Source organism: Colletotrichum destructivum, chromosome 10, assembly GCF_034447905.1.
Source record: "Colletotrichum destructivum chromosome 10, complete sequence".
In the NCBI taxonomy this organism is placed as follows: Eukaryota; Fungi; Ascomycota; class Sordariomycetes; order Glomerellales; family Glomerellaceae; genus Colletotrichum; species Colletotrichum destructivum.
The window spans coordinates 411,191-423,742 of record NC_085905.1 but is presented as its reverse complement, the minus strand read 5'-3'; the positions used below and the strand labels follow the sequence as shown (position 1 = coordinate 423,742).

Sequence of the window (12,552 nt, the reverse complement as noted above, 5' to 3'; positions counted from 1 at the left end):
GCCTTAATTTACAATTAATCTTTGGAAATACAAGCAATGTTCGTTCTTCACTTTCTAGGTATATAGTGCCAATTACATTCATCAAGCCAATCTGCTTGTCCCCTAGCACAATTTCTCTACTATTCTGTCGTCCTTAAGGAAACAGTCCAGTATGCTAGAGGTCTATTCTAATAGTCTACAGGATAGCAGCACCATTCCGTCTAATCAACAATGGTCCCGCCACGGCGTATCGATTAACGTAACAAGTGACCTCATCGCCAACAACAGCAACACCTGCCCCTTGTCGCCTATTATTAACAATGTCTCCAACCAGCAAAAAGAAATACGGCTTTGTCTCTATCAAGCAGCGTAGGAAAGTGCCTCCTGTTGGCGACAGGTCAATACAGTTAAACAAATAGCTAACTTCCTTGACCGCAAGGGCAACCAACAGCTCTGACGCAGCAGAGCAGTTCCTATACAGGAGTCAATCTCGTAAGTAAGTTAGTTCGGATTGTAGAGGATTGGGAGATTGAGGAGTCTCTGATAACGCCTCAAGCAACGACACCTGCACTCTTGCTTTGTTCGGTCGGCTGGAACCCAAGCTAAGAAAGGAAGATATGTCACACCGGCGTATGCGTTGATGTAGCTACATGTTAAACCCCGTTGGCCGGGCGTTTCTGCAAGGAAGACCAGGAGGCATTCGAAGAGCCACATCCACTCATACCTCTTGAATATTCAGTTGTCTGATGGCAACAAGTGTGGGATTCACCCTGAAAATTTCCCGACATTTGAAGATTGAAAAGTGCTTGTTGAAATAAAGGAGGTGGTTTTTAACTAGACGCGCGCTACAATTAGCAAGCAGGCGATTAAGTGGCCAGACACTGTCATGATCGTATAGATGTTGGATGACGTCCACGGATCAAGAATAAATGGACCCTGGATACTGTATTGTGGAGTGAGCCCTTGGTCTAATCCTTGTTCTGGCTGAAAACACGCTCTAGTTGTCGACGCTTACTTGACCAAGACCATGCGGTCTGCGAGGCCAGGGATGGATCGAAGCGGTGGGAGAACTCGGCTAGATACCGCTCCCCGTATATCCCGAAGGGGATGTCGAGGTTGACAATGTGACCAACCAGCATCTCCTGTATCCCCTTGTCGCTAGACGTCTGCTTGTGACGAGCCCGCTCAGGGCACAGCAGGGTCTCGAATTCAGACATGTCGCTCTGTTTGCCTGTGGCGAAGATCTCGTGTCTTGTTAGGGGCAGATCGAATCAAGTTCGACGACATGTCCCGTACGCCTTGTGACACGTTAAGTTGTTTTTGCGCGGGTCCTTGTGAGACGAGATGCTTGAACTACGAGCGCACAACTTCGGTAGCGCAAGATGGGGAATGTGCTGTGTGGTATCTCAGCAAGACGCCAGCTAAGAAGCAGAATAGGACCCCCAGTCAAAGGGTCCGGAAAGAGCGAAACGAGTAATGCCTGTGAGTGGCTTCCTCTTTCTGGTCTCGCTGGTGGTGCGAAAAAGCCAGTTACATCGAATAAGATTCGATAGCTCTGTGAGATGGAGATATAACTAATGTTTCCTATTGATTATCGTACACCTTAACTACGGGTGTCCATTGCATATCATACGCGTTTTTCTTGACGAATGTTCCCCCTAGTATGCTTCTATCTCCAGTCCTCACCCGGATTATTTGATCTCGTCACACTGAAGTGTTGGCCACCCTCAACACAAACTCGTATACGCCGAGTGTGATTACAGCAGAAGGAATTGAGCGTACGAGGTGTGGTGTGAGGCCCCCATACAATCCTCGCCAGCCCTCCTGCTTCCACACCAGATTGAAACACTGTCCTAGGCCGGTGTATGTTTGCCGCCCGTTCGCTGTCGGTGCCTGGCGCAGGCGCGTCCGTATCACCTACACAATGGGTTACTTCATGACAAACAATATTCTTAGACTTTTGTACCTCATGGGGATACGTGACCAGAACCGCAGCAAACTTTGCGCAACCAGCAGCGCCACTGGTACTGACCCATTTTCCGAGTTCTTCTACAGCAGGGTTGCGCGTTGACCGATGCCTAAGGAATGGAGACTGGAATAGTATCTTGAGCCTTTCGTAGACAACAAGATGTAGAACTGTTTCAACTGTGCCCAAGTAGCTCGCGCTTAATCCGCGATACAATCCAGGAATCCCCTCTTTCTGTAGCACTTGTTGCACACAGTCCAAGCTTCCTTTGTACTGACGCACTGTTGCCCCTTGATTGGCGCGTGATTTGTCCAGTTGAAGCCTGGTCTTCACAAGCCAAATGGGGTTCGTCGCTGTGGCGGTTGCGATGGCGGCGGCAATGGCGGCATGCGCATGAACAATAGGATCATCCTCCTTGTAATCTAGATACCTAGCTGCGAGAAGCTTGGTGTTTCCGTACACGTAGAACTTGATAGCAGTTGCAGGAACCACGCCGGCCAGGCTGGGCCCAATGCCGCGAAATAGCCCACGCCATCCCTCGTTGTTCTTTATCGAGCGAAGTATGTCGAACGTTTCGAATACGTGACCCAGGGGAGTTCTATTCAGAAAAGAACGAGGGGCTTGTCCCGCATTAGCCGATCGTGATGGAGGTTCATAGAGGTCGGATTGAAGTCGAGTTCGTAAAACATCGAGGGGAGAGGTGAGAAGGGAGGTTGCGGCACCACCGCTCCTAAAATGCGTTAGCATTATTACGAGGCAATTACTCAAGACTGCCTCACGCGCCAGCTGCGAAGTGTATCAGGGGCTGTGTTCGTCGCGTGTTTGTTGTATTGGACCCAAGTGAGGGTTGCGATTTTGCTATCATTGTGACGTTGGCGAGACACCTTCGATAAACCTGTGAGGAAAAAGGAGTTGGTTGACAGCTTGGGTAAGATATGTATTGGCCGGTCCGGTGTTATATAATTCCGCTGCACACATTTACCCCACCCGTCGAAGGGAAATCAACCTATGAATTTGAAGGTACCCCACGGACCACTGCCCTACTAAAGAAACAACCCAGTCTGAGGCAAAAAAAAAAGAGTAGCAGCGACCACCAAGGGCCGCTACCCTCATTAACAAAAAAACCCCAGTGAGTCAACAAATGAAAAGAGGAGCGGTTATCCCATCAACTCAAATCCCCAATTCTCCACCGCTAGACACTAAGTCTTCCCCGTGCCATTGCAAGATGTGCAAGTCACTGTGCCGTTGGCCCCACAGCTGTAGCAGGTGCCGGTCTCGGAACTAGTGGAGCCTGTGCCATTGCAGTTGGTGCATGTTGTGTTCCCACCACCGTTGCACTTCCCACAAGTAGCCATGGTGTTGCTGATAATTGGAGCTGGACCACATATGAGCGACGTGACTACGAAGTAATGACAACGTACCTTGGGTAGGTTGTAGCTTTGTTTAGGTTGATCGGAATGAATTGAAGGTATTTGATGGAGGTTGATGAGGTTTGGAGCTCTGAGGAGGGCGGTAGTTTTCCCTAGGTGAGGGTTTCCCCTAATTTATACAAAATGGCGACGCAGTCCTGAGGCATTCAGCAGCCGGGTGTATGAATAGAGGAACCCGCCACAAGTAGACCGGTTCTAGATTTGCTGCTTTTCTCAGTTGCTAAAGCACAGTTGAACGAACAGGGTTCTAAGGGAGCTTCAAGGAATGCAGTGCATGTTGCCAGCACCAACGCAACTACAAAATCATGATTGCGCCTGGTGCACAACACAACGCACTTCATGCAAATGCAGGGGTGTGTTTAGGTGCAGTCTCTGCTACTACATAGTAAGTGTCGAAAGGTGTGTCCGCAACTGACTAATAAGGTGAATTGCAGACGCAGAGTAGCTTATCGATCCGTTTTCCCCATTTATTCAGATAGTTATCACAACTTATATTTGCAAGTGGCTTGAAGTTGGCCGCTCCTGTCCCACATTTATGGCTACCCCAAGTGTAAATACAGCGCACTCCCATCATGGATGGAGGTAGCCCCCATATTTACGCCTACCCCCATCGCAAACAATGCATACTCCTAGGAGCGGTTTATCAACTAAATAAGTAGGTACAATTACAACGGCATACTTAGGCTTGGACGTCCGCTTTTATTTACTCCCATGAGTGAAGGGAGCAAGTAGATTGGTGACAGGCTAAGCGATCCCAAGTCAAGCGCTAGTAAGTAGCATTGCGCAGGGTCGATCCAACCCAATCAAATAGAGCCTTGTGGCACATGGAGCTTTGTGATTGCCTCCTCCAATGACCCTAATTGGACGAATCGTCTAAGTCGTCATCAAGCGATACGTATGCTGCACATGGACGTTGCCGTCACGCCCCCTCCCTCTGGTAGAGCGTTGCGTGTTGTCTGACAATGCAGGAAGATTGAGGACGAGACGTTCCTGTGCAACCTCAAAGGACTGCCTTCGCTACGTATACCAGTTGGACAATACAAGACGGCCATTTCAGACAGCTAACGCAACAAAGATCAAATCGGGTAACAAAGCAGAGCTGACCCCGCTTCTTGATGCATCCAGGCTTTAGAGATGTGACTTTATTGATGCAGGTGTCGGATGCGTGGGGATTGCGCCAGCTGTATTCCAGATTGGCCAGGAAGCACGGGCAGGCGCTCGGAAGGTCGTCCTACAATCAAGCCTGCGAATGTGCAGACTGCTGGACGGATACATCTATGCCGCCTACTAAACTCTGGATCTCGTCTTCCGGTCATCCTCGTTTGCCCTTCCGCTTTCAAATCCTCGTACAATCATTGACCATGGCATCTGAACAAGAAGTTCTGTTATGGTATCTTGAATCCTTCTTTGGCATACAGCCTGGAGAAACGGAGATGGCGTCCAGATTCGAGACTCTTCTCGAAACCATCAGCAGTCATGGGTTTCTGAGGAACGTCAAACTCAGAGAAGCCTCTCCACCTGGCACTCCGGAAGAGGAAACAGCACTTATCAATTTCTATTCCTCTTTAATCAAGTCCCACTGCCTTCTTTTCCAATATGCACCGGTACTTTTCATGAATGGATCTGATTCTCAATCACTCAAAGGGAACAGGCTTCACGGCTTGCCCGTACCACCTGAGAAAGGGGCATCCTCCAAGCAATGGAAGACTTTTACCAAACGCCTTGCTGAAGAAACTGCCCGCCTTGGAGCATCCCCCCCCAGCCAAATCGCCGACAACAGCTTCCACCAGAAACAGTTGTTAGGGTGGTTAAGCAGTCTCGAGGAGTTCAGCTGCAAGAAGCTGCCTCGATCAGCGTTGGGAATGAAAATCTTATTTGGGTATCACAGGCTGGAACGATCTGTACTGCAGATGGAGGAAAGGTATGTGCTGTTGAAAGTCTCACGATTCTATTACTCACCTACATAGGCCTCAGGAGCTCGAAAATCCTGCTCTGCTTTCTTCGGTTGTTGATGACTTGCACAACTGGGCAGCAGTATCCGAACTCAACACAAATGTCAACGCAGCCGATTATTTAGGCTTTGTTAAGCCACATACAGAGGCATCAGACCTCAAGAACAGAATACGCCTGATTTTCCCGGAAAAAGCTGAACAGCTTCTCTCAGTCCCGGCAAAAACGAAGACGTATTTTTGTGGGGGGTGCCACGAGGATGGACTCGAATTTCGATTTGAGACTGTAAGAAGCAGGCTGGGTCACATTAAACGGGATCATTTGGCTGAAAGATGATCAGTTCCAAGGTCGAAGATTACGACTCCCAATCCAAGGGCAACAATGGCGCGTAGAATAAATAGATTCTTTCTGTCGGCGTGCAGTTCCTGCATCAGTCAACTTCTGCTAAATACAATTTATTTTGCACTTGTTGAAGTCCTTCGAAACGCTACATCGTCCCCCACGGCTTCCTTTCTGCTTGTCTTTGCACTCTCTAACACCTATTACCAGTATTTAAGACCCTGTTGGCCTATGGTATGCAATTCTGAGTACATCTTGCCCCTGCGGCATGTGTTACCACTTCAGTCACCTGTACTAACAACAATAGCTCCTTCCACTCACACTCAATATACCTCATCGACGTTGGGATGCTGGTGGAAAGGATAAATGGATAACGCCAACACTTTGATTTCATATTAGGGCACAGTTCTGTACAGTCTCTCAACATTGCAAGCGCCGGCCATTTTGCCGTTGTCACTGGAGCTCATCGTTTTGCTCGAGCCCACCACAATAGCAAAGAAGCCGCCATCCTAAAGAAACCTGTGGTTCAAGTCAGCTGGAATACGCAAGGGGCATCAAATGGGTGGTACCCTTTGAATGATAGCTGTCACCCGGATCTGCACGCCGATCTTTTCGTCGTAAGACTTGTCCAACCAGCTTTTAGTCTCGACTCGAGGATCCGCGTGTTTTCCAGCGTAAATCGACATTGTGTTAAGAGTTGTTGATATGTACTCGTGTTATGATTTGTCCGTCGAGAGACATTAAAGAGGAGGAGCATGCAGCTCCCTCATTTGTCTTTCTTCAGGGTGAATGGCGTGATCTCTCAGCGGCCGACTTCATCCGTCACGCCCCTAGCAGAACGGATGACCTGGGCAATCCAAAAGCTGCGCGTGTCGCTGTTGATGCGACCTACTGCAGGATGTTCCGGGCTGCATAGAATACGTAGAGAGGCATGTCGCTACGCAGAGAGGTCAGCTCTATGGATACGCCCCCTGTGAGTATCAGCTTGAGGACGACGGGCCTTGATATATTGGGAGGAGGACAAACGCCGCCGATAGGCAGAGGTAAAACTTGGTTTCCTTCATTATCTCCAGAGGGGGATGACAAGAAGTTGAAATCATGCATGACATTGTAGACGAGTAAGCTACACTGGATTAGGAGGCCTTCCAAGATAGTGAATCGCTACAGCACGCTGTGCTGAGTGAGGAATGGTGCGCACTCCAACTCAGGGCTGCATGACAACGGCGGGTCTCCCCATATTCACACGACATACATCCATCCACGCTGAATAACAGTGGGGCTTCCCCACGCTAGGGCTGCACGCTCATTCCCACGCTAAACTTTATCCAAGCGGAGTAACAGTGGGACTTCCCTACGCTAGAGCTGCACGCTCGTTTCTGCGCTAAACTTCTTACAATGCAAAAGGTAGGCTCAATCTGAGGTAGTTGACGCACAAATACATTAGCTGCGTTGATGTACGTGAGACATCCGTCAGAACACCAGTATACCAGTCTTTCATTAAACATATATGCTTTACAACCTCTGGTGGGAAACCTAGGCTTTTTCCTAGCTACTCAATTCACGACGCTCATATTGGTACCTCAGGTCTCATATCTTGGTTTCCACCTAAATTCCTTTGAATCTTCCGCCCACAATCTTCAGAATCTTTTCCCGAGAAAAACTTCATTTCACTCTCACTTGCCCAACCGTATCTTCATCGGTGTGCAGCGATACGATCACCATGTCGTCTCACGTAACTGAAAAGGTACTCACCGATACCTAATTTAAGTTTGATGCAGCTGAACTGACTGAGACTCCCCGAAGGAGCCTAGCACGGAATGTTCTCTAGTAACTGTCTACGTCAAGGGATACTTTCGCAACTGGGACCATCTGAAAGCAGAATTGTCCAACCCAAACCTTATGATTATAAGGCAGATGCCCGATAAAATGCACTGGGAAGTCGCCGTTCCATCTGACCTTGTCAGTCATATGCGTACGAATTTCAGAATCGAAACCGACCTGAATTACAGTCCTTTCAAATATGATGAAGAAATAGCTTTGAGGCATGGGAAAGAAGCAGCAGAGCTCCAGGCGAAAAATGAGTACCTCGATTTTGCGTTTGATAGGGTTATCTCCGAGGGCGACTCACCGCTCGTAACCTACTTCAGCCATCGCTCGCCATGGCTAGAAACGGGCATGAGATGGGCAACGCTAGCCTGCATGTATCTGGTGAGTATAACCAGCGTGGTTGACTCTTCGGCTCTAACAGTCACAGGGCTCACTACCTGAAGTTCGCCTAAGGTTCCAAGAGCTGCTGATGGTCTCAAGTGCAGTCCTTAGAACTGAGAGTACGTTGATCATACCACTCGACGATGATTACACAACGGCACAAATCAAGAAAAGGGCCTTGAACCCAATCGGGAATAAATATTTCGAGCTCCATTGCTGTTCTCTTCTTCAACTTGCCCTAGCATCTATAGGGGAACAAGATATCACAGAGCAGTATCCAGGTTTCCACCCCGCGATTCCATATCACACGAATTTGCTACTGTGCGGTTCGATATATTGGGGGTTTCCCCATGAGATCGCGGAAACAGACCTAGCCAGCGGGTTTGTGAATCGCCAGACAAAAATACAATATGATGTTGAGATTCTGCAGTCGCATCATATCTTGCCCCCCCAACATCTGGTAGGTAATTAATATTGAAGGTGAGGCCTATTGCTGATTGAGAAACAGGACGACATGCCGCGGAGTCTTTTATTACGCATGAGCCCATGGTTTGTTGAACAAACCAAAGGGCGCCAGAATTTCAGTTTATTTCTCACAGCGACCACATTCGAGAACTTTGACGGCAGTCTACTTCAAGAACAGCTTCTCTTGTCACTTAGGTCTACAGCTGGAGAATCCATGCTCACTACCCTTCGCAACACCATGCTGCTACCGCAGACTCCATCGCAATTTATCATCTGCTTTCTGTTGATGCTAAGTTTTATGCGGCAGCTTCATCACGGAACGTTTCCCAAGTCATCCTCTACGACCTTCGTTACGGAGTTTGATTCGTTGCTGTTAGGAAAAGTTGGCCTTCACGACCCCAACCACCGGCTATTCCTGGAGCAGCTGATATATCCGTTATGTGTTGCACTCCAAAGGCTTGATGCACCCATCCGCGGTCCAATTGAGAGTTTGATTCAGAAGTTTCAGCTTCCAGCTTACCAGGAATTAAATCCTCTCGCCACGGAATATCTTTTTATTCGGATCCAGTCTTTGTTCACAAGGCCAGAAATTCAAGTCTCCCATGAAGATGCAATAAACCGTGTCTTTCGGAAGGGATATATATGATGGTGGATAGAAATACGCATAGCTATCTTTACTGTTTTGTAAGACTGAAGTAGCAAGCAATGCTTATTGTTACACGATACTCTAATACCTGTTATGGTTTCCTGTGTATCTCTATCTGTCTTGTTGAGGTTGAACTACCACCGGTGTGCCGCCTTGGGTGTCACCGGTATACTGCTCAGCAGGCCCCTCACAGGTCCTGATGTGTTATGTGTGTTCTAGGGGGCACTGGCTTCGCCTGAGTCCCTATGCTCCGATTCAAGAATAAGGGATAGACTTTCAGTAGCAGCAGTTGACGGTAAGCTAGCTATTCGAGAGAGGAACGGAAACGGAACAAGAAGAGACCGAGACTGCTGTTGCAGATGACACTGAGAGTGGTCGATTTCTAGTGGATCCTTAGGCGAATGAGCAAGGCATTTAGCTATTCACACCTATTGCATTGCCAATGTTTAGCTTGGGTTGCGATTGTACCACCGTAGTATGCTCTCAATAGAGAAACAAATGCGTTGGAGCTATCCCTGTAGCGCAACTGCCATTAACTAATTAGCGTCACAACTGTTGTTAGGTTGCAGTACAGTAAATAGTCTACCCTACGGCCGATTTATGCATAGAATTCATCTATAATGCATTATTATACTGGTTTTGAAACGATTTAGGGGTGGTCGCGTAGGAGGACGTTGCATTGAGACATTGTACAAGCTATTTCTAGGATGCAGGATAACAGTGGGTCTCTCCCACGCTAGAGCTGCGCGCTCGTTTCCACGCTTAACTTCATCCAGACAGACATCATACGATGCATACGCTATTTCTAGGATGCAGGATAACAGTGGGTCTCTCCCACGCTAGAGCTGCGCGCTTGCTTCTACGCTTAACTTCATCGATGCAGAAAAATAATAGATCTTTCCTTCCTATCCATCCATCCATCCATCCATCCATCCATCCATTCATCCATCCATCCATCCATCCATTCATCCATCCATCCATCCATCCATCCATCCATCCATTCATCCATCCATCCATCCATTCATCCATCCATCCATCCATCTATCCATCCATCCATCCATCCATCTATCCATCCATCTCATCCCATCCATCTATAGTCAGATAGATAGAAGAGGTAGAAGGATAGAATAGTTTATAGCCTAAGGGGTACATCTATTATCTCTATAAAAGAGTGGTATAGCTGTCCTACAAAAACTTGGTTTGTTAACCTAGAACTATCTTACTTTTCACTATGTATTCCCCTTTTGACCACTCAGGTATCCGACTTCCTCCACTTAGGTTGGACCAAAACAATCAGCCGCGGTCTTTTCAAGAGTTTTCAGACGCAGCCCCAAACTTCAGCCGCCCACCTGTTATCAACCAACTGGAACCAGAGTCAAGCTTGAAGAGGACACAGCACTCAGAAACTGCACTCGGCCATGCCAGTCATGCTGTAACTACATCCCAACAGATGCAGCAGAGGTATTCATCTCCTGGAAGAGAAAAGCGCACCAGCTGTTCTGCAACCCAAGATAGCACACATCACGAAGCTGCACATCCTGCTCAAGAAACATCTCCTCATCCCAACGCTCATTTTCGTCATCATCATGACGCTCGTCATCATTACACTGACGCTTATTCTTATCCGACAAATGAATTACCTGAATGTGAACAGGGCATTGATGATGCGACTGGGCTTTCCGCACTGGAAACAGCAACCGGTGCATGCGGGCGTTTTGAGACGTCAATGCCATGTGCAGACAATTCACCTGATCATTACCAATATGATTCTTTGATTGCACGCAATCCAATGTGGAACGAACTGAATAGTGCGCTGGTGCATCTACAGAGAATGCTAGTTGTACCTTATCAGTTCAACACCACTCCTCTACGGCGAAGATGTAAGCAAAGTTACAGACAGGGCCAACAGGTTAGCTTGACGTATGCGTTTACCCTTCAGAATAGCATTAACTTTGGGTTTTCAGATTCAGCGCATGCCTCTTGAACAATACAACCAGCCACCCCACGTTATCGATCAATTGTCGACTTCATCACCACGCACGAGACTCTCCTTACCACAATACTCCACCAGCACCCTACTGTGTGAGGACATATCTCAGCCTCAGCCCACCCGCACAAACTCCAACGCTTCGCAGACGTTAACAAAAGGTTACGAGGTCAGTTCAAGGAGTCACACCAATTTGCCGGGCTTCCAACAGGAGACACAATCAGGCATACCAGACGATGCACAATCAGGCATACCGGACGATGCACAATCAGGTACACCAGAAGAGGTTGCTAGGACTCGTAAGCACCTCACAAGGGCTGCTCGGGGGAAATTGAAGGAGAAACCACACAACACCAGGAGAGTTCCTCTTAATATAGAAGAATCTCTTGTCAGTTGGGCGAAGTCACTAGGCGAACTCGATCTCAAACCAACTCAGGATGAACTTATAGCCCAGACCAAGAATGCACTGGCTAAGGTAGGAGACAAGGGGATATTAGGACAAAACTGGGTTAAAAACTTTTTGCAGAGGCATCCCTCTGTACGAGTGCGAGAGGCTAATTCTGAGCCTGACACCACTTGCGTTAGTATTTTAGACTAGGACAATTTACCTCTTTCTTCTTCCATTGTTTTCTCCTGCCCGTACGAACAATGATGGAGGCTAGGCCCGGCCGGATGTACTTTGTCAAGGGAAGACTGTCGCGAGCTCCAGTGGGGTATCACCGGTTACCCAGGAGTCGAAGGATTCGGAGCCTAGACTGGAGGACTCCAGGCATACGAACAGCCTCATGGGGCCTTCTTTGTCGCTTAATGATGGGCCCGAGGGCACCACTGGCCCCCCGGAGCTCCGCTGGAGGAGCCTTGAGGTCTATACAATGGTCTCTTTCTCTCTGCATTTTAGTCATAAGGAAAGGAAGGCCAGAGATGAATTTAGTCACTAATTCAGATCTATCTCTCAGTTGACCTCTTCACTCTGTGTAGCGCCCCTGACAAAGACGCCCCGGAGACACTTTGTCTACAATATCATAGAATATTTGGATGATAGAGCGCTATTTGGGACTTTGGAGAAGGACGTTAGCACGGATACCCCTCCACAGCATTGCCCAGAGGTCTAATTTGTCTCCGGGACAGTGGTCAGAACCACCGAACCCAGAAGAACCATCATAGTCATGAGTCAAAACTCAACAATCGTCGGAAGAAGCGTGAGAACGTGTTCAGATTCTCCACGTACCTAGACTGAAAAGACACGGATTTTTTTTATTTTTTTTTGATATGCGAAATGCGCCAAATGTGCGAAAGCCAATGGAGTAAGGTATCAAGTCTGTCAAGCGGCCCAAGTCCCACGATGCATCAAGCGCCCGGATAATGGGGAGCGGTGCTGGCTACTTGGCGTTGGACAACGCAGTCGATAAGACGCACCTAGACTTCGCCAAAAGGCTGCGCATGGCTGGAAGCCCAAGTGCGTAAGTGCAATACTGGGAGTGTCGCCAGGTAGCTCCCTGGCCGCTAGCGTGCGACATGCGAGCCGTTAAGTACAGCAATCCATGGCTTGTCTCATTACTCGCTGTCTGTCGCTTTGCCGCTT

General features: G+C 48.2%; 2 protein-coding genes across 2 annotated transcripts; one reads left to right on the top strand and one right to left on the bottom strand.

Annotated features, from left to right (window-relative positions):
- Positions 1-1,536: 1,536 nt before the first annotated feature.
- CDEST_14394 (Putative mitochondrial carrier protein) lies at positions 1,537-3,451 on the bottom strand. Its single transcript, XM_062930550.1, has 4 exons — positions 3,367-3,451; positions 2,725-3,320; positions 1,946-2,675; positions 1,537-1,896 (listed from the first exon to the last, which is right to left on the bottom strand). Exons 2-4 carry the CDS (start codon positions 2,808-2,810, stop codon positions 1,684-1,686), a joined length of 1,029 nt encoding a protein of 342 aa, XP_062786601.1. The 5' UTR covers positions 2,811-3,320; positions 3,367-3,451; the 3' UTR covers positions 1,537-1,683.
- Positions 3,452-10,204: 6,753 nt separating this feature from the next.
- Positions 10,205-11,571, top strand: CDEST_14393 (Putative HTH CenpB-type DNA-binding domain-containing protein). Its single transcript, XM_062930549.1, has 2 exons — positions 10,205-10,892; positions 10,948-11,571. Exons 1-2 carry the CDS (start codon positions 10,215-10,217, stop codon positions 11,566-11,568), a joined length of 1,299 nt encoding a protein of 432 aa, XP_062786600.1. The 5' UTR covers positions 10,205-10,214; the 3' UTR covers positions 11,569-11,571.
- The last annotated feature ends 981 nt before the right edge of the window (positions 11,572-12,552 follow it).

Coding starts and splice junctions, on each gene's coding strand:
- CDEST_14393 (XM_062930549.1), top strand. CDS start 10,215: ATGTATTCCCCTTTTGACCACTCAGGTATCCGACTTCCTCCACTTAGG. Junction 10,893..10,947: donor GTTACAGACAGGGCCAACAG/GTTAGCTTGACG, acceptor TTGGGTTTTCAG/ATTCAGCGCATGCCTCTTGA.
- CDEST_14394 (XM_062930550.1), bottom strand. CDS start 2,810: ATGATAGCAAAATCGCAACCCTCACTTGGGTCCAATACAACAAACACG. Junction 2,676..2,724: donor ATACACTTCGCAGCTGGCGC/GTGAGGCAGTCT, acceptor AACGCATTTTAG/GAGCGGTGGTGCCGCAACCT. Junction 1,897..1,945: donor TGGTCACGTATCCCCATGAG/GTACAAAAGTCT, acceptor CCCATTGTGTAG/GTGATACGGACGCGCCTGCG.